This window comes from Carassius carassius, chromosome 35, assembly GCF_963082965.1.
Source record: "Carassius carassius chromosome 35, fCarCar2.1, whole genome shotgun sequence".
Lineage (NCBI taxonomy): Eukaryota > Metazoa > Chordata > Actinopteri > Cypriniformes > Cyprinidae > Carassius > Carassius carassius.
In genome coordinates, this window is record NC_081789.1 from 26,086,214 (window position 1) to 26,109,389 (window position 23,176).

The 23,176-nt window shown below is 34.1% G+C and overlaps 2 protein-coding genes, 3 non-coding genes and 2 gene segments (V, D, J or C); 3 read left to right on the top strand and 4 right to left on the bottom strand.

Moving 5' to 3' along the window:
* Window positions 1-2,858, bottom strand: part of mybpc2b (myosin binding protein Cb) — a 29,365-nt gene extending 26,507 nt beyond the window's left edge. Inside the window, exon 1 of one of the 2 annotated variants that reach the window (XM_059525189.1) lies at window positions 2,754-2,858. In XM_059525189.1, coding sequence (XP_059381172.1) covers window positions 2,754-2,772 — 19 coding nt within the window. In that variant the 5' untranslated portion in view covers window positions 2,773-2,858. The remainder of the gene's footprint in view (window positions 1-2,753) is intronic. The other variant, XM_059525188.1, reaches the window with a different exon arrangement.
* A 1,686-nt stretch (window positions 2,859-4,544) lies between these two features.
* On the bottom strand, window positions 4,545-4,706 carry LOC132116501 (U1 spliceosomal RNA). Its single transcript, XR_009425642.1, has one exon. It is a non-coding gene; the product is annotated as a U1 spliceosomal RNA (small nuclear RNA).
* A 1,722-nt stretch (window positions 4,707-6,428) lies between these two features.
* On the top strand, window positions 6,429-6,500 carry trnaw-cca (transfer RNA tryptophan (anticodon CCA)). Its single transcript has one exon. It is a non-coding gene; the product is annotated as a tRNA-Trp (tRNA).
* A 612-nt stretch (window positions 6,501-7,112) lies between these two features.
* Window positions 7,113-7,184, top strand: trnaw-cca (transfer RNA tryptophan (anticodon CCA)). Its single transcript has one exon. It is a non-coding gene; the product is annotated as a tRNA-Trp (tRNA).
* Window positions 7,185-13,136: 5,952 nt separating this feature from the next.
* On the top strand, window positions 13,137-18,325 carry LOC132116395 (tripartite motif-containing protein 16). Its single transcript, XM_059525227.1, has 5 exons — window positions 13,137-13,244; window positions 15,310-15,342; window positions 15,439-15,501; window positions 16,622-16,761; window positions 17,765-18,325. Exons 1-5 carry the CDS (start codon window positions 13,199-13,201, stop codon window positions 18,179-18,181), a joined length of 699 nt encoding a protein of 232 aa, XP_059381210.1. The 5' UTR covers window positions 13,137-13,198; the 3' UTR covers window positions 18,182-18,325.
* An 849-nt stretch (window positions 18,326-19,174) lies between these two features.
* Window positions 19,175-19,783, bottom strand: LOC132116398 (immunoglobulin kappa variable 4-1-like). The segment is given in 2 exon segments: window positions 19,175-19,552; window positions 19,656-19,783. Coding segments are annotated over 2 exon segments (378 nt in total).
* Window positions 19,784-21,449: 1,666 nt separating this feature from the next.
* On the bottom strand, window positions 21,450-22,159 carry LOC132116399 (immunoglobulin kappa variable 4-1-like). The segment is given in 2 exon segments: window positions 21,450-21,802; window positions 21,909-22,159. Coding segments are annotated over 2 exon segments (435 nt in total).
* Window positions 22,160-23,176: the final 1,017 nt, after the last annotated feature.

Sequence of the window (23,176 nt, forward strand, 5' to 3'; positions counted from 1 at the left end):
AGAAGCTTGAGGTTCTGCTAACTTTGCATTTGGATGGTGACAAACACTGTTAAATCAGCTGTCCCGAGTGTTCTTCTGCACTAGTAAAGTCTGTGAAGCTGAAGTGGTGATTATCAGCATATGAAGGTATTTTTAGAGCTCGTCTCTCCCCAGGGCTTCTGTGGCATTACCATATCGGACAACAGCATCTGGAAGAAGCCTTCTAAGAGCGACAGTGTGTAAATCAACGCTGCTGACAGGCTGCTGATCGGATTTACTGCCGTTCATTCAAAAGGTTGGGTGAAGTAGCAAAGGTTAAACAGAGAAATGAATCGGTCCAAGGGATTGATTTGCCACAGGAAAAGATGACGTGATTTTCCATTGCTATTTTTCCTGCAGCGCAGAAATATCTCTCCGAATGACTGACTTCTTTTGTTTTTGCCTTGCTTTTTACTCAATCCATGATGAATAAAGTTGTCTAATAAACTTTGATTTACAGACCAATGTGAGGTGAAAATAGAAATGGCAAAGGTCATCAGGAAATATTTATATCTTACTGTGGAGTGTGAAAGGGACGAAGAGGTCAACGATCCTAGATCTTCTTAAAAATGTGTTTAGGTTTTGTGGCATATGATATACAGTCTAGTCATGTGGCCCTAGGTATGGATTTAGTGAAGGTCTCGAGGGTCACGCTTTTATTAGCATCTGAACCCTTAATTGGATCCTAGTAGGGACTTACACACTCGCTCTGAATGAAAGAGCACAGATAAAATGTGTCTCCACCAAATTGGCTCGAGGTTTCAGATTCTGCTCGTCTTAAATTAGGCTTTGTGTTTTCCACTATCTTAAAATCATTTGAAAAATTCGAAGGGTTTATCATACACCAATGATTTCTTTATATATTGCAATTCTGAGTAAGTATCTCAAAATTCTGAGTTTATATCTCGCAATTCTTAATTTATATTTCGCAATTCTGACATATCGCAATTCTGAGTTAATATATCAAAATGCTTAGTTTATACCTTGCAATTATTGCTTAATATCTCGCAATTCTGAGTTTATATCTTGCAATTATTAATTTATTTCTTGCTATTATGAATCTCATAATTCTGACTTATATCGCAATTCTGAGTTAATATCTCAAAATTATGAGTTTATACCTTGTAATTCTGAATTTCTCACAATTCTGAGTATATCTTGCAATTCTGAATTTGTATCCCAGAATTCTTAATTTATACCTAGCAATTCTGTCTTTATATCTTGCTATTCTGAATTTTCTGACTTATATTCTGAATTAATATATCAAAATTCTGAGTTCATACGTCGCAATTCTGACTTTCTCGCAATTCTGAGTTTATGTCATAATTCCGTCTTTATATCTTGCAATTCTGAATTTTCTATCAATTCTGAGAATATCTTGCAATTCTGACTTTATATCGCACAGTTTACAGAATTGTGAGAAAACTAAAAATGAATTATGAGATTTTTCATCCCTTGACGGAATAAACTTCCCTAAAATATCACTTGTTTCACATTTGAACCATATTCATACTTTTTAACTGGATAAACTATATTGGTTTTACAATGAACTGAATCTTAACATGCATTTTGAAAATACGATTATTTCAATCAAATCAAATATCATTAGTTATGTCAAAACTGTGCAACCCAAATAGATGGAAATTGTATATGCAATTCAAACACATTTTAAATTTAGGCCGAACTGTTTTGTTGAGTGCACATAAAGCTTTTAAAGTTTCATGTGACACACTTAATGAAGGCGTTCTCAGGTTTGGTGTGAATGATCTGTAAGCCAGTGGTCAGAGAGGAACTGTGCTAAGACTAATAGATGTGCACCGGACACATTCACCCTGTGTGCTTCATCTCGTCCCGTTCTCACACTGTCACACAGTTTCTCGTCTTACACACTCAGTAGAACGGGATGGATAAAAAAGAGAAACTGCTATGACAGGAGGAAGAAATATATTTCATGACCGTATACCTGCAAATCACCATCTGTCTGACAGAGCATAAGGTTTTATGAGCACCAATTTAGCTTTCAAGTAAACTGTTAATGAATAGTTAAGATCGCAGATAGACAGTCGATATTATTTACATCAACATTATTATCTATCTGTACCATGCAGATGAGAATTATGCTGTGCATACTAATAAAACCATTCCAAAACCAAAAATCATTTTGCCATCTGTGCGACTTTATCTTTCTGCCTTGACACATCTGCTCCGCTCTTTCTCTTCACACTGACCCTTCCTCATTCATGACACCTCTCCTCCTCCTCAGCTTTCACCCTTCTATTCATTCTAATGTTATTTTGAGGTGTTTGGGGAGTTTGCACATGTTTAGAGACTAAAAAATGTTTGCAAATTAAAGAAAGCGCATGAAAATACTTAGTAGCAATGACAACACAATATGAGACAAATTACAATATATCTGTTATATATCAAATAAAAAAGTAACAGTTACGAATCAACGAATCTTAGTTTTCTTTAAAACAATTCACTTATCAGTGATTCTGGTGATGCAATTAAACAATAATAGCTGATAAATAAACAAAAGCTCAATATTCAGATCTAATAACACAAAACAATCTAACTTTTAGATTCATTTCTAGTCGTGTCATGCTTTGTAGACTTTCTGTTACTGTCACTAACAATGCTGGCACTATTAAACATACTAGTTACTACTACTGCTAGTAAATAAACAGTAGAAGTAACATAAATACAAAAAAGCTGAAGGAAACGGAGAGATGTACCTTCTGTGGGCTCAGGCATAGCTGTAACTGCGTCTCGCTTGTCTTCCTTCGACTGACAGCTTGTGTCACTTTTTTTGCTTTTTATTTCACAGTCCCTCAGTTATTCAAAGCGTTCAGGGAACTCAAATTACCCACCAAGCAAGGAGAGAGCTGGAAGGAGGGAGACAAACCAGGAGAAGAGAAGAGAGAAGCAATGACATTTGAAACCCTCCTGGATCCTCCGAGTCTGAGAAGAAAGTTTGGAGAGATGGGAGAGCGACACAGACGTGTTAAAGTGTTGTTATTTTACAGAGAGTTTTACACCAGCTAAACAGAATGCAGCTCTTTCAGCACCCTTTCTTACGAGCGCATCACAATGTGTCTTTATTTGTGTCCATGTCTTTGACTCAATATGCTGAGTTTGTGTTATTTTTGTGCATTTATGCACTAATTTTGGGGAGGTTGCTCATCCATTGGTACACACTTGTTTACACACACAAAACCATTCATATATTAATATTTACAAAACAATAGTAACATAATATACTACATATTTTATAATACAATATAGTGTTTGCACACAAAAAAATATGTATTCTTTATTTATCGAACTGTTTAGATTTTTAACTATTTGCTACAGAGCCCAAGATCTGCCTATATAAATAAATAAATAAATAAAAATACTAATGATAATAATAGACTAAATAATAGACTTAATAACAAAAAAGTTTGTATGCCAGACAATTATACATACAGTATATATTTTGAAAATATTTATACATTTATACATTTACTGTATATCTTCATATTCTTATTTTCTATATTATATATAAATAAATTTAATATATAAAAATATAATTTTGTAAAATGTGTTTGTAATTATATACACATAATAAATATACACAGTACACACTCATAACAAACAAAAACTATTATTTTGGATGCGATTAATCATTTGACAAAACATATATATATATATATATATATATATATATATATATATATATATATATATATATTTTTTTTTTTTTCAATGTATAGATTGTATAGAATATATATATGTGTGTGTGTGTAAACACTGTTTATTTAAAATAATGTTTTAAATATTTAAAAAATACATTTTTTTATTTATTTTAAATATATACATATAAATACTGTGTATGATAATATTTACATGTATTTATAAATATACCTAATATAAACATATCCTACTGAGACCCAGCTATGGAGTTTTTGTCTCTGTAGTGGACATTACATTTTACAGTTTTAAGTCTGGATGTCCTGGAAAGAGTCAAGAATCTTGACATTGTTTAATTTGACATTAATTTAATATGATAATAAAATATGATAATAAAATATGGAAATATAATTTCTAATTATCATTTAAATATGATTAGTTTTTTAATTGTTTGTCATAATTCAACATCTCAGAAAAATGTTATGGGGTTTCAAATTAAAATATGACTTCCAGTTATGAAACATAATTTCATACATGTCCACTGTAGAGACACCACTAAAAGCATGTTTATTCCGCATTTTGGGAGATAATTCTAATTAATTATAACAATAAGTGAAGTGACATATGGTGACCCATACTCAAAATTCATGCTCTGCATTTAACCCATCCATTGTACACACACTGTGAACTCACACACACACACACTGTGGGGAGCAGTTGGAGGTTCAGTGTCTTGCTCAAGGGTACCTCAGTCATGGTCTTGCTGGCCCAAGACTCAAACCCACAACCATAGGGTTAGGAGTCAAACTCTCAAACCACTAGGCCACAACTTCCCACACACAAAAAAAAAATTCAGGGGAGAGCGCAAATGCAGTCCCCACTACCATAAATTATGCAGTCGAGATTCCCACATTTGGGGAATTCGCAGGGGTCAGCATGGCCGGAGTGTAATGGACAAGCCTCACCCTGGGTGAACCGTCTTCTTGATCATGGTGTCTCCCCTGCCAGGTAAGTAATTAAATAGAAAAATAAATTATATATCAATATTCTTATTAGATATTATTATGAAAATCTGGGCAATTTTTAAATAACATACATTGTTTTTAATGGGAAAACCAGTTCATGAGTATTTTTATACACATATTGCATAAAGAAAAAAAGGTATATGAAATTATTTTGTTAGATATTTTATAACATAGTTGAGAATCATCTTTAAACAAAGTTTGGAGTAAAAAAAAATAAATAAATCTAGAAACCTAAAAATTGATAGGTGATAAAAAAAAAAACCCTTTTTGCCTTTACATGTATTCACGTCACTTTATTTATTTTTTCCTTGTGTCCTTTACAGAGGACATAGCATAACATTTGAATAAAATATAATTTTCCAAAAATGTTATGTATCCATTTTTTTCTCTAAACAATGTAATGACAAGAAAAAATGCTAAATTCACAAAGCTTTTTTTCTGGTACTCAGGAGTATCTATATATTATTTATAAATATTAACATAATATACTGTATAATATATTGACACACTGTGTATTTAAAATATAATAAAAAAATGTTTGCCAAACATAATTTTTTAAACATGTTAAATGTTTTCAATATTTATTTAAAATATATAATTTGAAATATATTAAATCTAAGAAAATATCATAATAGTATTTATAAATATTTGTGTATTTTTATAAATGTTTAAATATTTATATTCAACATGTTAATTATTTATCAAAATATATTTAACAAAATGACATTTATTTTAAATATATAATATATACATATTTACCATAATTTATAATATTAATATTTAATCATCATTTATTTATAAATGCTTCCCTTCATATATTAAATATGTTTTGTATAATATTTATCAATATACTGTATATTATAAAAAAAAATTTTGAAACATTGTTTTAATTTAAAATATTATAATTATTTATTAAAAATATTATATTAAATGGAAAATAATTTATTATTTATTTATAATATTTATGTTTATAATTTTATTATCTTGTCTTTCTGGACTCAGATACTCATTTTAGATCTTAATGAACTGATCTTTAACTAACTTTTGTGTCTCCATTCCTGTGTAATCCCATGGGAGTTTGATACTCCACTCATATTGCCAGGCTCGCGCTGGTTTTATTAATAGAGCTCCATCCCATATGTGGCGCGCGCATCGGGGATCGCTGCAGGAGTGAAGAGACACAATCTAAAGAATCTGTCTAATGACATCACTGTCGTTCAGCTGGCTTGTACACACCATGTGCATCTGAGTGACAATCATATCGAACTGCAACATGTGACCTGTGCTTATTTTTATTTATTTCATTTGCATTAGCTACATAAACATGCATCTCTCGGATAAGGATGAAAAATATGCACAAAGAAAATATATTATTTTATGTTATAATAATAATAATAATGATGATGATGATAATAATAATAACAACAACAACAACAACAACAATAATAATAATAATAATAATAATAATAAATACAATTTATTTGTATTAATTATCAAACATACAATAATAACAATATTATGTAGCAGTATTGTTACACAATAAACATTTGCAGCCCTTCAGTCCAAACAAGCACATCGAAACTAGTTTAGCGCAAATCGCTGTCGCAATTCTCATCATATGAATCTTCCACTGAAAGCCCTAAAGCAGCAGTCTGAGTTGATCCTGATCACTTACTACTTCTTGAATTTCTGCTAATATCAGACGTTCGTTAGGACCTCGTGGCGCAACGGTAGCGCGTCTGACTCCAGATCAGAAGGTTGCGTGTTCAAATCACGTCGGGGTCAAATCTATTATCTTTACTCTATACGATTATTAAGTTCTACAATTAATAGCACATATTTATGTACCGAGTTTGATTATGAAATTCATCAGTCACATGTTGCCAGTAGGCCTACATAATCATAACAACAATAATTACACTATTCTATAAAAATGCTAGCATTCAAATATTGGATGGATAGTTCATCTTTGTCGGGACAAGATTACACGTTTAAACGTTTTACAATGCCAAAATGTCGTAGAATGTAGACATTACTATAAAATGTAGAATTTTTCACCAATAAATTAAGAATTTTGTTTGAGAAATATTTGAGCGATATTTTTAATTAGTTAAAATTAGGCCTATGTTCATTTTATTTATTAAATATTATAATAATTATTTATTAAACGTTTAAATGTTTGGTTTTTTTGTTTTGCTTTCTAACATGAACAGCACTTTATGCATTAATGCAATCATTATTTCATCACTAGATGGTGCTGCAGCTGAATAAATGCACCAGCTTGAGTCCTGAAAAACATAATCAGCGTCCTGAGGTTTGAACCTGACACGAAGTGATATGAACAGACAGGATCAACAGAATGAAATCCTATGGGATTATTCCTGATATCACAGTACAGACCTTGTGGCGCAACGGTAGCACGTCTGACTCCAGCTCAGAAGGTTGCGTGTTCAAATCACGTCGGGGTCAAAATGATAGTTCTTGGCATTTAAATCCAAAGACATTTATTTATAAAACAGTAAGTGCAGAGAGTGTATCTTGTAAATCTTAGACTGAAGTCAAGAGGTTCAAATCCTTCATACAAATGTGGGGCAGTTCATGTTAATATTAAATGTTCAATAATTAATATCGGTAACGAAGAGCTCTTTCAGAGTACAAACATCAGCGGTTTGGGTCTAGGTGTTTTTTTCTTTCTCATTCATTTGATTTTAAAATGTTTGCTGTTGTTGTTTTCCTCATTGCACCTCTACTCTTGCAACAATATGCATCTTACACTAGGGGTCAGTGTGTATTAGGCTTTTTTTGCACAGGACGAATAGAGACTGCAGCAGAAGCCTGTGTCATTTTATAATCTTTTTCAAAGCACTGTTATTTAAAAGGCTTAAGTGTAAGTTGTGTTTGTGTCTGACTCTATTACTGACGTGTGAGGCTGTGGAGCAGGTGATGCTCGTGTCCTGATTTCTAAGGCAGGTGTCACTACATTACACACCAAACACAAGCAAGCTAGCCATGTGCTAGAGATTGACCTCATTCAGACTGGCACAGCTATGCATTGGTGAGGGCAGGATCTATAGCATCACATCCACACTGCATGGCGTGCATAGCACTGTCAATGATTCTGATGATTATATTAATGCATTGTCTTGTATATTAAGTGCTTGAATTAGGTCATGCCACAACATCTGAATTCAACTCAGAAATTACTTGTTTGATAGTCTGAAAACTTATTGTAAATTTAATGTACTCCAAACATTTGAGAGGAGGGTTTCTGCTAGGTGGGCTGCATGATTTGGGGTAAAATTCTTATTGCAATTTAATGCAATTTTTCTGAGAGGAAAAAGAAGCGAAAGCAATAAAATTAATATGTCAATATGGTTATTAAATAAAATAATAATAAATTATTATGATAATTATTTAGTGATTTGTATATTTTTTCTAATAATAATATTAATAATAATAATAATAATAATAAAGAATTAATAATAATTACATATTCTTACTATTAAATAAAAATATAAAAATGACTAAATCCAAACAAAATAAGAAATATTACTATTGTAATATTTCACTGAAAAATACACTTTTTATATATATTTTAAAAATAATTATGATGATGATTATGTTTGTTAATAATATTAAATAGTAGTATTTTTAAATACATTTATCAATTAGAATAGTATTATAAAATGCACAATAATAACATTATTATTGTATTGTATGGTATTGTACATACATTTTTTTCATTAATGTTAAAATTACAGTACTGATATCCAATATGGTCTTATTTAGCAGATAATGTAATGTGTGTAAAAGAAGACTCAGTGCCACACTTCACTCTGAAACATGCAGTGCATTTACTTTTTTAACTAAATTGCAGGTTTTGCTAATTTTAACTTTAAACGTAAACCATGCAGCCATAATGCTAGGTCTTTTTTTTTGGTCAGATATGTTCAGAATAGCATGCTACCATATTACTACTATAATTCTTGCATTATACAGAATATTATATATATGGCATGTGAATGCCAGCATACATAAGATACCTAGCTAGCACTCACTCCACACATTTGTCATGGGATAATGTTTGTGGTTGCACATACTATTTTTAAACCATAGGAGGCAGTGCAGAATACAGTATTCAGCCAGTGTTTCATTCTGAACATAGTGATCTTGTTTTTGATTTTCTCTTGGCACATGCATTTAATGCCATGATTCATACTTTGGCTGTCCCAGCTTTTAGGAAGGCCCAGTATTTCACAGTTAACCCTATACATCCTCATCTTCAAATCAATTGATATAACTATTTTGAGCCCACACTTTATCCCGTAAAAAAACAATCAATATAAACAGCACATTTAAATGTATATAATTAAAAAGTATTTTCTTATATAATGTAAATAAATCAGCAAGTACCAGTTATTTAATTTATTGATACTTTTTGGTAAGTTCCCGCTAGTTGAGAAACTCAAAGATTCGAATTAACTAAACCAGTTGATTCATAAAAAGATTTGAAGCGCTCGAAACACCTGCTGGTCAAAATTGTGTAAATACAACAAAACTCATGCCAAAAAAGAATAAAACCAGCTTTTACAAACCACCTGAAAATATTTTATTGAACGTATAATATATTAAAAGCAATTAACATCATCTAATACTATAAAATAGGAAGTGTCTACATAATATCTCTTCTTTTATTACTGTAATTAGCATTGTTTGTTTTGTTTGTTTAATTAATGGATGGCTTGTCTAAACAGACCATTAATCGATTATTAACCACTACTCTTCCTATTAATTACACAAATGTTCCATTAAAATATTCACAAATTTACTAAACTGATCTGAGATCAGGAAGTAACTTATAGGCACGGGGTCAATGGCGCACCACTGCATAATGGCAAACTGCAGAGATTCTGAAACATTTATGACGTAACAAAGCTTTGTTTACTGTAATCACGTGACTTTGACAGTTTGATACGAGCTACAAACCACTGGTTCAAAACAAAATTATACCCAAAACTTCACAAATCACTGCTTCGATTCAGTCCTGAGTATGTGTATTTGGCCCCACCTATAATTGCAGGTGTTTAATTGACATTTAAAAGTATAGACCCTGAATATAAGATGAACATATATTTATTAGATGCATTTCCGGGGGAAAAAAAGGTATTTTATTTGGAGCAATACAGTATTTATGAGTTGGTAAGTCTTACATGAAGATCAGCGTTTTGGGTCAAATTAATGCAGGTATAAAAATGTAATTCTGTCATTACTGTACACACAAACACACACACATTAAGTAGGTTAGAGAAGGTCATATTAGCTTTGAGACATTGTATCACACTGGCTTTTCAACACATTTACACACACACACACACTCACACACTGAGAGAAACTCACGCTAGACACATGCATGAAGGATTTATGTGCTGTCAGATGGCTGTTCTGTTTCAGGAACAACAGCTCCATGACAGCCATAGACACACACACATACACACACACACTGTACTGCATCTCACTTCTGTCTACTTGTGGAGTTCTGCGTATTTGTATTTTTAGAAAAGACTGGCAGTCTGGCACAATCATGAATCCATCCACCCACCCCGCCACCCCGCAAGAAAAAAAGGACAAATGTTATATTTATCCTGAATAATTCTTGTTTATTAGTACGATGGAATTGGATCATCGAAGGTCAGCAGCAAAGACACTGGATAATAAAATAGGTTTGAATACATAAAGAATATCAGTGTCATTTTATTATGAGTGAACTATGAAACATAAAGATATTAATCAAAAAAAAATCTTGAGCTGACAATTAAATTAATAAAAGGAAAAGAAGATAATCTGGAAAGATGGAAATGCACATTTAGAGAATTTAGTAGAAATGGTCAAATGGTTATTGGCCAGTTTATCTGTAACACACTAAAAACAGAAGGAGAGCAGCTCGATTTGATGATCCAGACTGTCATAAACATCATAAACATGTTTCCCTCCTGTCCTCTGATTGAGAGAGGAAAAGCCCGCCGTCTCGTCAGCAGGAGCATCACTATCATGTCAGTAGATCAAAGGTGCACACACTGCAAAGTGACCAGAAATAATGCTGTTATATATGGAATACACACCCTATAAGTTATAATACAAAACTGTTGACTGGCTGCAGTTAAGTGTTGGGAAGGTTGTTTTGAAAAGACTGCCAAGTTACAAGTTACTCATCATTTAAAAGACATAACAGTCAAACTAGCTTTTGGAAAAAGTATTTACAGTAGCTGCACTAGTTACCAAAAAAGAAATAAAAAGAGTAACATGTTTTTTAAAATGTAAATATCTGTATGGGGTAGTTAAACTGTGCTTGTAAAGAAATAAATAATTAAAAATGGGAAATAAAAATTTACAATTTATAAATATTTGTCAGTTGTCATTTGACAGCACTACCATTCCATAATTATAGTAAACTTATAACGACACAAGTAAAAAATAAAAAGAAAGAAAGAAAGAAAGAAAGAAAGAAAGAAAGAAAGAAAGCTAGAGCTCCAGTGTGTTCCATATTTATGTTATTGTCTGGGTTTATTTAAGTTAGGTTGACTAAATGTGACTCTGGAGCACAAGAACAGTCTTGAGTCTCTGGGGGATATTTGTAACAATAGCCAAAAATACATTGTATGGGTCAAAATTATTGATTTTTCTTTTATGCCAAAAATCATTAGGATATGAAGTAAAGATCATGAAGTAAAGATCATTTGTACATTTCCTTCCTTAAATATATCAAAACTTATTTTTTGACTAGTAATATGCATTGCTAAGAACTTCATTTGTCAACTTTAAAGGAGATTTTCTCAATATTTCGATTTTTTTTGCTCCCTCAGATTCCAGATTTTCAAATAGTAGTGTCTCAGACAAATATTGTCCTCCTAACAAACCATACATCAATGTAAAGCTCATTTATTCAGTCTTCAGATGATGTATAAATATCAATTTTGAAAAAACTGACCCTTGTGACTGGTTTTGTGGTCCAGGGTCATAAACTCACACTTTACATTAGGACGCTGTGTGAAGGATAAGTGCTCTGCGGGCGGTTAAGGTTTCAGAGGAGACATCACTTGCATTCTGTGCCATGCATGAATTTATTTTAGACCTGCTAATCTCTGGATCATATATCTTATAAAAGTGCTAGAGTGGAATTGAATCTGTCAATTCTGAAATGTAACGCACATTTGTGCCAGCTGCATCACACACACACACACACACACACACACACTCCTTTATTTTCTTTACACCACGTTACTTTCTCAATGTCACTTTGTCATTAGAAACATTCACATGCGGTGTGCAGCTCGAGTGATTTGTTTCCTCAGGTGGGCAACAATCCACACAATGAAAATAGATAAATAACATCTTATGGAAAATACATAAAGGATTCTGTGAAGGTTAGGTTTAGAGGATAGACAAGATTGTTAGCTTAGTACAAAACATGAATGGACAGTCGTCACCATGGTAAAAACAACAACATCTGTGTGTCTAACCAAGCAAGCAATAAATACACAAAATAAATAGATAGATAAATATTTTAGGATTTAATTAAATTATTATATAATTTAATATACATTTCACATGCTATTCTAGATTTTATTACTATTATGATATTATTATTATTATTTATATTTTGATAGTTTTTTTTCTTTTTTTCTTTTTTTTTTTTTTAGGTAGTTTTAGTAATTTAGTGTTTCTGGTATTTTATTGCATTAAGTGGAACTGTGGTTCATACATTTTATTTTCCTCTATACAAAACAAAATGATTTTAGGGTTAGGTAGGATTGGGAATCTTTACTAATTAACATATTGATAATAATTTAAGTTATTTATATTATTACAATTATTTTATGTAGATTTTGTGGCAAAGAGTGTTATTTAGTATCATTTAGATATTATTTTTTTATTCATTTTGATTGAATTAACATTTTTGCATATAATTTGAAATTTTCAGTAATTTTCTTGTATGCTTAATATATGTATTTTCAAATGCATGTATATAGTTTTTCATTTTATTTCTGCCACAGTTTTAGTAATTTTAGTGCATTAAAGGGATAGTTCACCCAAAAATGAAAAGTTGGTGTTTATCTTCTTACCCCCAGGCATCCAAGATGTAAGTGACTTTGTTACTTCAGTAGAACACAAATAGAGATTTTTAACTGAAACCGTTGTGTGTGTTTGTGTGTGTGTGTGTGTGTGTGTGTGTGTGTGTGTGTGATTTGACCCAGTTTGTGGTCCGTTACATCACTCCAGTGATGTGTCTGTCTGTGCATTTGTGTTTCTGATGTGCTGCCTTTATTTGGCCAAACCATGACATTGGAAACGCCCTCCTTACAGTTTCTAGTGGCCATGTGCCCATCTCTCTGCACTATATGCCGGCTATAAAAGAGCCGCTGCACCTTACACACGACATAGTCCATATCCAGACACATTATATACAGACAAACTCAATCATCAAAATGCCTTCAAGCACAAGAATTATGGCACCTCAGATCAAGAAGACAGGTAAAGCATTGCTATCTTAATTAAGAACTAACCCAGAAAGTTTCTTCTGTAGTCAAATGTGTTTGTAATGTACATTATCTATTTTATACAATCATTTAAAATGTGTGTGTGTGTGTGTGTGTGTGTGCTATTGATACATTATTTAGCTGTAAAATTATAAAAGAAAAAAACAAATGTAGCCTACTTAAAAACTAAGCTCAGTACAGTAATACTAACTGTATTAGTGCAGATAGTAAATAATTAATATTTAAAATATTAAATATACATAAAATATTACAAAGCAACTCAATTCAGTCTGAAACCGGGATATTATAATTCACTAAAACTAAAACCATCAAAAATACTTAAAATAAATGTAAACATTTTGTTTCAGTAAGTTTGTTTGAGTTGAAGTACTAAAACAACTATACATTAACTAACACTATAAACTAAAACTTAATTAAATGAAATGAAAATAGAAAATAGGAAAGTAAAATCTTACAGAAAATACTAAAAACTACAAAGCTGTAAATAAAAAAAAAGATTGTTGCAGTGTTGTAAGTTTTTATGAGAAAATACTACTTCAGTCTTTCTAGTTTCACCCTTCAAAATGTCATATTTAATTCAATGCTGTTATATCACGTTTAATTTCTTTGTCATTGTGAAATGTACTAGTAATTTCTACAAAATATAAAATATTGTAATAGTATATGTATACAATGTATAATAGTATATATCAGTGACTCTAAAATAATTTGCAATAAATGGTTCTCACTTAATCTAAATAACAAGCAACAATTTCAAAGGTGTGCATGAGGCAATTATGTCAAGCTTATTCATTATCAAATTAATTCATGCCATTTAATTATAGCAAATGTGTAAAGAATGTCAATGCAACAGGGAGTACAATAACATGCTGGATAATTAAACTTAAGCATGATGTCATTTATCTAAATGCATGCATCTGTTTTGGGTCGGGTGTATCATTCGACTGTACTGTAGGTATCAGGTTGCCACATCATCAGAAGTCTGTACAAGTGTTATAAATCATTTCACACTGATATTAGGTCAGTGGGTTACTTTCACACACACTCATACACACAGTACACTGGCATTAGACTGAAACTGTTGCCAAAGTCATGTGTCTTCAATGGCTTAACTATAGACTAACAACTGAACTTGACAAGAAGACATTTAACGTTACCCAAGTTCATCTATTGACACAAACAAGGCCATAGCTATGCCTTCATTTGTATAAAGCACAATTCACGAGTTCACACTTACATATAATTAGCTGAAGTGTTATAATGCACATTTGGCGTGCTGTCCGGGGAAGGGGCTCCGAGCTCGGAAATGGCCCGAACCTAGAGTACCCACCCCCCCCCGTATATAAAAGTGTTAAAAGAAACTCTATTGGAGGAGATGGGGTGGAGGGGGGATGCTGATAAACCATCAATGGAGACAGGTAGGCTAATTCAGCTGTATTTATACCCTAAGGTTGATTATCTTAAGTGGCTCCACCTGTGCTTTTTAGGCTAAGTATCTGACGTGCTCCTCCCGAACCTTGTTATGAAACTACATATAAATTGAATAGTGAAAGAAATTCTAGTTGGTAAGTATAATAATTTTGTACTACTTGCAAATAAGAACGTAAACCGTTCTTGTCTCATCACATTTAGTTAGGATTTACATGAATGATGTAAATTACACTGCATTTTCAATTCAAAACTGCCAGATTCGAGAACAAAGTCGAGTAGTTTGTATTCCTGGATATTACTGTCGGTCGTTTAACATTTCTGTTGTAAATCAGCTGTCAAATATAAAATGTTTAGCTAGTATTATTGTCTTACTTCACTCTCTTTCAACGTTTGACGCTTCGCGCTCTGTTTGTGTGAGCTGTAAACCTCGCCTACTTTGATTTGATTGGCTAGTTCAGTCATTTTGACACTGATGAGCGCAGCAATGAGGAAGATTAGCCAAAAATATACCTTTTAAACATTATGTCATCCTAACAACAAACAGAGCCCTGCATAATAGATAAAATATAGGCATATATTAAACTACAGATTTTTTGTATTTCTTTCAGGAAGGAAAATCAAAGCCAGAAATACTCCTGCTGGTATGATGAACTAAACCTCTGTCTGCATGATCATGATAAGTATTATTAACTTAATTCCAAAATCTAAATGTAAAATGATATTTCTCATATCTTCAGAAAAACTTCCAATTTATGAGCCGAACATCCCAGAGCCGACGTCCCGAGATGAGCTGCTCAAATGTGAGTCACACTCACAGACAATCTAACTCTAACTACAACCCGAATTCCGGAAAAGTTGGGACGTTTTTTAAATTTTAATAAAATGAAAACTAAAGGAATTTCAAATCACATGAGCCAATATTTTATTCACAATAGAACATAGATAACGTAGCAAATGTTTAAACTGAGAAATTTTACACTTTTATCCACTTAATTAGCTCATTTAAAATTTAATGCCTGCTACAGGTCTCAAAAAAGTTGGCGCCGTCGTGTCCTGTGGGCCAAGGCTCATTTAAAATGGACTATTTCAAAGTGGAATAGTGTTTTATGGTCAGACGAGTCCAAATTTGACATTCTTGTTGGAAATCACGGACGCCGTGTCCTCCGGGCTAAAGAGGAGGGAGACCTTCCAGCATGTTATCAGCGTTCAGTTCAAAAGCCAGCATCTCTGATGGTATGGGGGTGCATAAGTGCATACGGTATGGGCAGCTTGCATGTTTTGGAAGGCTCTGTGAATGCTGAAAGGTATATAAAGGTTTTAGAGCAACATATGCTTCCCTCCAAACAACGTCTATTTCAGGGAAGGCCTTGTTTATTTCAGCAGGACAATGCAAAACCACATACTGCAGCTATAACAACAGCATGGCTTCGTCGTAGAAGAGTCCGGGTGCTAACCTGGCCTGCCTGCAGTCCAGATCTTTCACCTATAGAGAACATTTGGCGCATCATTAAACGAAAAATACGTCAAAGACGACCATGAACTCTTCAGCAGCTGGAAATCTATATAAGGCAAGAATGGGACCAAATTCCAACAGCAAAACTCCAGCAACTCATAGCCTCAATGCCCAGACGTCTTCAAACTGTTTTGAAAAGAAAAGGAGAAGCTACACCATGGTAAACATGCCCCGTCCCAACTATTTTGAGACCTGTAGCAGAAATCAAAATTGAAATGAGCTCATTTTGTGCATAAAATTGTAAACTTTCTCAGTTTAAACATTTGCTATGTTATCTATGTTCTATTGTGAATAAAATATTGGCTCATGTGATTTGAAAGTCTTTTAGTTTTCATTTTATTAAAATTTTAAAAACGTCCCAACTTTTCGGGTTGTAGTAAACTAATTACCTGTTCCTCTCATCCTAGACTGGCTCAACATTTCATTGGATGAAAGAACTGCCAACAAAGTGCTGTGGTTGACCGAGGGCGGGGCTAAAGTGTCCCGTATGACAGATGAGGTGTGTCCTTACCTGGACAGGCCAGAGAGATTTGACCACAGTCCTCAGGTAAACACACACACACACACACACACACACACACACACACACACACACACGCACACACACACACACACACACACACACACACACACACGCACACACACACACACACACACACACACCTACTTAGCAGAAAGACCCCTGTGAAAGACACTGAATTGTTGATTGTTGTTAATAATAAATATAATAATAATTATATAATTAATAATGCACTGAATTTTAATTAATAATTTGTCCAGCACAATTTTAATGAAGAATACTTTTTCCATATGAATTGACATATTTGGAAGTGTATATATATATATATGTATAATTTTTGCAAAACTTCTAAAAATAAAAATTAATTTAGTGAGCAACAACCAAAAAAAGTACTACTAAGATAATCATGTACTAATAAATGTACTAATAATGCATACGATAATAATATTAATAATAATTATAATTATAATCACTTATCAATATTATTATTATTACTTACAGCATAATACAAAATAATGTGTTTTTATTTAATTATTAACATTGATAATTTTAAACTAATAACATTAAATAACTTTTAAAATAGTGAGCAACAACAATAGAATGTACTAAATATTATTATTATTATTATTATTATTATTATTACTTGCCACTATAGAAAAACCTTCATGAAATGAATCCATTGTAAATTATTATTATTTTTATTATTATTAATAACTAATAATTTACAGTGCTTTAATTTAGTGAGGGTCTTTCAAGGGAGATGATACAATGTCAACGATCATCAAAAATATATCAAATGAACAAATCATATCGGGAAACCATATGTTTTGAGTTGTGGCTGATTCAGTATTTGAGAATGCATAAAAACACACATACAAGATATTTTCTACCTTCATCTCTCTCATGCATTATTTACAAAATAGTTACTATTTTCATCTCTCTTATGCATTTTTTCCAAAATAATAATGTGCATTTTCTCTCTCTCTCTCTCTCTCTCTCTCTGTGTGTGTGTGTGTGTGTGTGTGTACAGGTGCTGTGTAAGGAGTCTATCTGGGCGTCGCGCTGTTATTGGGAGGTGCTGTACTCCGGCTGGGTGGTTATAGGAGCAGCATATGAGAGTGCTGGGAGGAAGGCAGGCGATGGTCCTTGTGGCCTCGGGGAGAACGAGGAGTCGTGGGGTTTGGGTTGGGCTGGATCCTGCTATGAAGCCTGGCATAAAGGAACCAGCAGCAGGGTGTCAGACGTGCCTCAGTGCTGCACTATAGGGGTGTATGTGGATCAGCCCGCGGGTCTGCTCTGTTTCTACACCGTGGAGACAGATGAAGATTCAAAGAAAAAAGAAGTCAAACTTCTTCACAGGTTTAAAAATCCTATAAAGGAGACAGTTCTGCCAGGTTTCTGGGTGGGAAGACAGTCCTCTTGCTTAATACTCAAGAAAGAGGAATGAGGTAGAGACAAGTAATACCGTGGCTTGTATTTTATTTTACACTGTAAAACCTCTTATTATGACTTTATATTTGAAATGACTGTTTCTGTTTGAAATTAAGATACTGTTTGAAATCTGTTTTTCATTATATAGTCTACTAATGCCTTTTTTAAATGGTAAATTTTCAGGTTCACAAATTTGATGTTAAAAATGCATCATGCATATAATCATTCTAGAATTCATTTCTGAATTAATTCTGAATCATTTTGCACCTTTCTTTGCCTCATACCCAGTCATGATGCCAGCTTCTGTGACTCTGGGATAGAAAAAATATTAAAATAAAAAAAATCACAATAACAGAGAAAAAAAAGCACATTTAGAGCATCATTCATTTGTTACTGCTGTGCCAAATCTTGTTAGTAATACCGTCGCTCTTTTTGATCAGCAAAACACAAGCAGATCACTGTTTAATCTGTACATAAATGCATTAAATACAAGTGTTTCGAGTCAGTATGAAGTGAAAATGAAAATTTTCTTTCAGCTGCTGTTGATGGATTGTAATAGTTGAGAACAGCTGTGTTTAGCATTAAATGTGAACTGAAGCTCTTGGGGTTTGAACATGGTCTCTGGAGACGGAGCTGCTCTATTCTGAGACCATCAGAATCACTAAAGCTGTCAATGCAAATCTGATTTCAGCTCAAACTCACAGTTTCACTGTTTGATCGGTTCAACGCTCTGAACTGAAACAGTTTCACTTCTGCTCATGCAGTGATGAGACAGTTATGAAGATTGAGTCGTAGTTTTAATACACAAGTTTATCAGGGATACATTATGATTGTAATAAAATCTACAAAAACAAAACAAAAACTGCAACACTGGACTGTTTGATTTGATAACAATTCATAAGTCTAATAGAGCTGATGTGACTCCTAACTCAGTTGTGAGCTCAGGTGTAGTTCTGTGTTTGGTCTCTGTGTGTCAGTAGTGAGTGATAGTGTTTGATCAGCTGCAGCATCAGTTCAGTCACTGTGACTCTGACTGACACAGGTTTTTGTACAACTCACAATCACTGTGTGAACACATAACCACTGTGGTAACTCTGACAGTAATAATGTCCAGCATCTTCAGTCTGGACTCCACTGATGGTCAGAGTGAAATCACTGTTAGATCCACTGCCACTGAATCTAGATGGAGTTCCTGACTGACGACGGTTTGCCCAATAAATCAGGAGTTTAGGAGCTTCTCCAGGTTTCTGTAAGTACCAGGATAAAGGCTGATCGTTCCAACCCTGGTAAACTTCAGGACTGGTTTTACAGGACATAGTAACTGTGTCTCCTGGTTGAACAGGTTTCTCTGCAGGAGTCTGAGTGACTGTCACTCCAGATACTAATTCTACATTGAGAGAAATGAACAAACATTCAGAATTCAGTATTAGTCGATGAACAATATTAGAGCACAGATGATCAGTTAGAATAGAGTATGTTTATCTCCTCACCTGTGAAACAGCAGCTAGTGAAGATCCAGATGAAGATGGTGATGAAGCTCATGGTTGCTGTTGGTTCAGATTCTCGGAGTTCAATCTCACAGAGATATAAAACCTGCTGAACTTGTGCTGCAATGCAAATCATCTCGATGTAAATCTGTGTACGAGTTACAGCTGATGATGCATGTAAAACATAACAGTGTTTAGGATCTTTCTCATGTAATGAGTCAAAAACTTTGATTCATGTGTCTGAAGCTTCGGGTTTTCTGATTATTCAAATGAAAGTTTCATCAAGAAACAAGTATGTCACTATGAGCTCCATGAGAGGGCAAAGGTCAGGTCAGAGTTCACAGGTCAACAAAACATCCTTTAAAAGCTACCAAAAGTTACCCAAAATTAATATTTCTGATAAAAATGTGATTAATACATGTATTTCCTGAATAATGCAATTGAATAATTTTATTTAGTTCATTTATTTATTTATTTTAGACCTTAAGAAACCGCAGCGATGCATACTAGCATTTATGGTGTATTTTGGGAATTTTTTTGAGTGTGATTATTATGAGACACACTCTTACTGAAGCCCCTTTCACACTGCACGTCAGACCCGGTAAATTGCCAGAACATTGCTGGATCGCCTTCTGTGTGAAAGCAATCCATCACGGGATTGATTCTAGGACTGATCCTGGGTCGGGGACCAAGTAACATTGCCGGGTTCAGTCCCGGAACGAGCGCTGTGTGAACAAAAGCCAGAACTGATGTCACGTGTCGTTACGGGACCTTTACGGGTTGTGTGTGAAAGCATGCACATATTCCGGGCAATCACTGGCAGTGTGAAAGTGCAAAATCTAACGACCCGGGAACAATTGCCGGGACAATTTTCATGCACCATCTATTACTGTGGACTTTAAGAAATTTGCTTAAAATTTACTTCCAATTCAAACAACATGAAGAAAGACTCCTGATGGCCCAAATGTGTAAAGATTAAATGCTTAAGTAAATATATTAAAATATAAAGAGGAGGTCTAAAGCTATTTCATGCATTCCTATTATTTTATACGGCTTGGGCGCGGTACACATGTAGTGTGAATGCTAAATGTATCCGAGTGCTGAACTGGAAACATGCAGCACACACGTCGCAACAGCTTGACTCCCAGTCAGAAATGGCTCACTTCATGTGCACTTGCCGTCTTGCGGACTTACAGTTGCCACCGTATGTGCGTGTCCATGAAGTCCACGAGTCCATAGAGTGTCCCATTCATAATTTTGGCTTCTAGAAGTGTGTGTATGAGTGCCCCTTTGCAGCCGCTATGCACACTTCTCTCGACCCCGCACCGAGGTGAACTCTGCGGCAGACTTCTACCGACAGTCAAAGTGGCGTTACATTACAGCAGTGTGAACTCAGAGGAAGACTGCGAGGGTTTAGGGTGTGATTTGGGACAGGGCTGCTGTCTACACTGGACACAACAATGCGACTGTTGCAAATCATTTGATCTTTTGTCAGTACGTCATAGAACGAGGCAGTAGTTTACTGTCTGGGGTTTGTCGTGCCGCTCCACATCCAATATACGTTTATAAAGTGCAATATGAGTGCAGCCCATCGAGGAAGGGAGTATTGTGCACAAGCTCGGTTCAAGGCAGCTGTGCCTAGTGTGAGTACACCCTAATAGAGCTGATGTGAGTCCTAACTCAGTTGTGAGCTCATGTGTAGTTCTGTGTTTGGTCTCTGTGTGTCAGTAGTGAGTGATAGTGTTTGATCAGCTGCAGCATCAGTTCAGTCACTGTGACTCTGACTGACACAGGTTTTTGTACAACTCACAATCACTGTGTGAACACACTTTTACTGTTGATGTAGTGGTAACTCTGACAGTAATAATGTCCAGCATCTTCAGTCTGGACTCCACTGATGGTCAGAGTGAAATCACTGTTAGATCCACTGCCACTGAATCTAGATGGAGTTCCTGACTGACGGCTGCTTGTTCCATAAATCAGGAGTTTAGGAGCTTCTCCAGGTTTCTGTAAGTACCAGCTGAGACACTGTTTTCCACTACAACAGCAGGTAGGATCACTGCTGGATTTACAGGTCACAGTGACTGATTGTCCAGTTTGAGCGAGCAGCACTGAGGGAGTTTGAGTCACTGTCACCTGCCCAATAGATTCTGTCAAATGAGAAAGATCAGAAATCACAAACACTTTTACAATCATATATCTTCACAACATAGAAATAACAAGTTAATAACACAATTAATCCTTCCAGACACAAACCTCTACATAATACAGTCAGAGTCCAGATCAATATGGTGATGAAAGTCATTTCTGTTGGTTGTAGGTTCAGTTCTAGTGAGAAACAGTTGTTGATCATGTTTGATGTTTGTCAGAGTTATAAACACACACAGAGCACTGAAGTGTGTGTCGCTCATGTAAAACACACTCTCTATGCAAATACAGGAGAATATCAACAAGTTTAAGTTGGTTTATTTTGCTGTTTCACTGAAACTTAATAAAATATTTAATGAATTCACTTGTTAATATTATCCTTTATTGATATAAAGCTACATCGCACATGCAAGAGTGCTGTTTCTTCTGAATATTAGATCAACAGCATGAATGTGATTTTATACAATGGTTTAGTTAACAAAAAGTTTTAACTGAGTATTTTTACTTTTTAGACTAAATATTGTCAGTAGCTACTTTGTTTTTGCTCGGTAAGCTGACATAGTTCATTTGAGTGAATTATTAATTGATTCATTGTGTGAAGAACTTTTTATGATTCAAAATCTTGATCATCATTCACTGTCATTATAAAGCTTGGAAGAGCCAGGACATTATTATATATACATATTACTCTGACTGTATTCGTCTGAAAGAAGACAGTCATATACACCTAGGATGGCTTGAGGGTGAGTAAATCATGGGGTAATTTTTATTTTTGGCTGAACTATCCCTTTAACAGTGACAGATTAATTTAGATTAATATTAATATTTGTATTTAAAAAATTTTTTTCAGATGCATGTGTGATAATGTTGTTTCAGATCCTCCTTTGAGCAGCTGCAGCATCAGTTTTTGAGGTTTTTGTACGACTCTTTATCACTGTGTGAACACACGATCACCCACACAATTGTAACCACTAGTTCTGCAGTGAAAACTCTGACAGTAATAATGTCCAGCATCTTCAGTCTGGACTCCACTGATGGTCAGAGTGAAATCACTGTTAGATCCACTGCCACTGAATCTAGATGGAGTTCCTGACTGGAGGGTGCTTGCCCAATAAATCAGGAGTTTAGGAGCTTCTCCAGGTTTCTGTAAGTACCAGAAAAAAGCATCGTCCCCATCACTATATCTGTACACATCTTTGCTGGTTCTACAGTTGATCTTCACTGTTTCTCCTGGTTGAGCTGCTGTCGTTGAGGGACTCTGAGTGACGCTGATCTGTCCTCTACACTCTGAAACACACAACAAGAAGAAAATCAACTCAAAACTTTGACAATATACTTGAAGAAATGAATTGATATCAAACTTGTGCTCCACAAAC

Excerpts from the sequence above, each read along its gene's own strand:
- LOC132116395 (XM_059525227.1), top strand. The coding sequence starts at position 13,199 with ATGCCTTCAAGCACAAGAATTATGGCACCTCAGATCAAGAAGACAG. Across the intron at positions 15,343-15,438 it reads AGCCAGAAATACTCCTGCTG|AAAAACTTCCAATTTATGAG; the intron begins GTATGATGAACT and ends TCATATCTTCAG. Across the intron at positions 15,502-16,621 it reads CCGAGATGAGCTGCTCAAAT|ACTGGCTCAACATTTCATTG; the intron begins GTGAGTCACACT and ends CTCTCATCCTAG.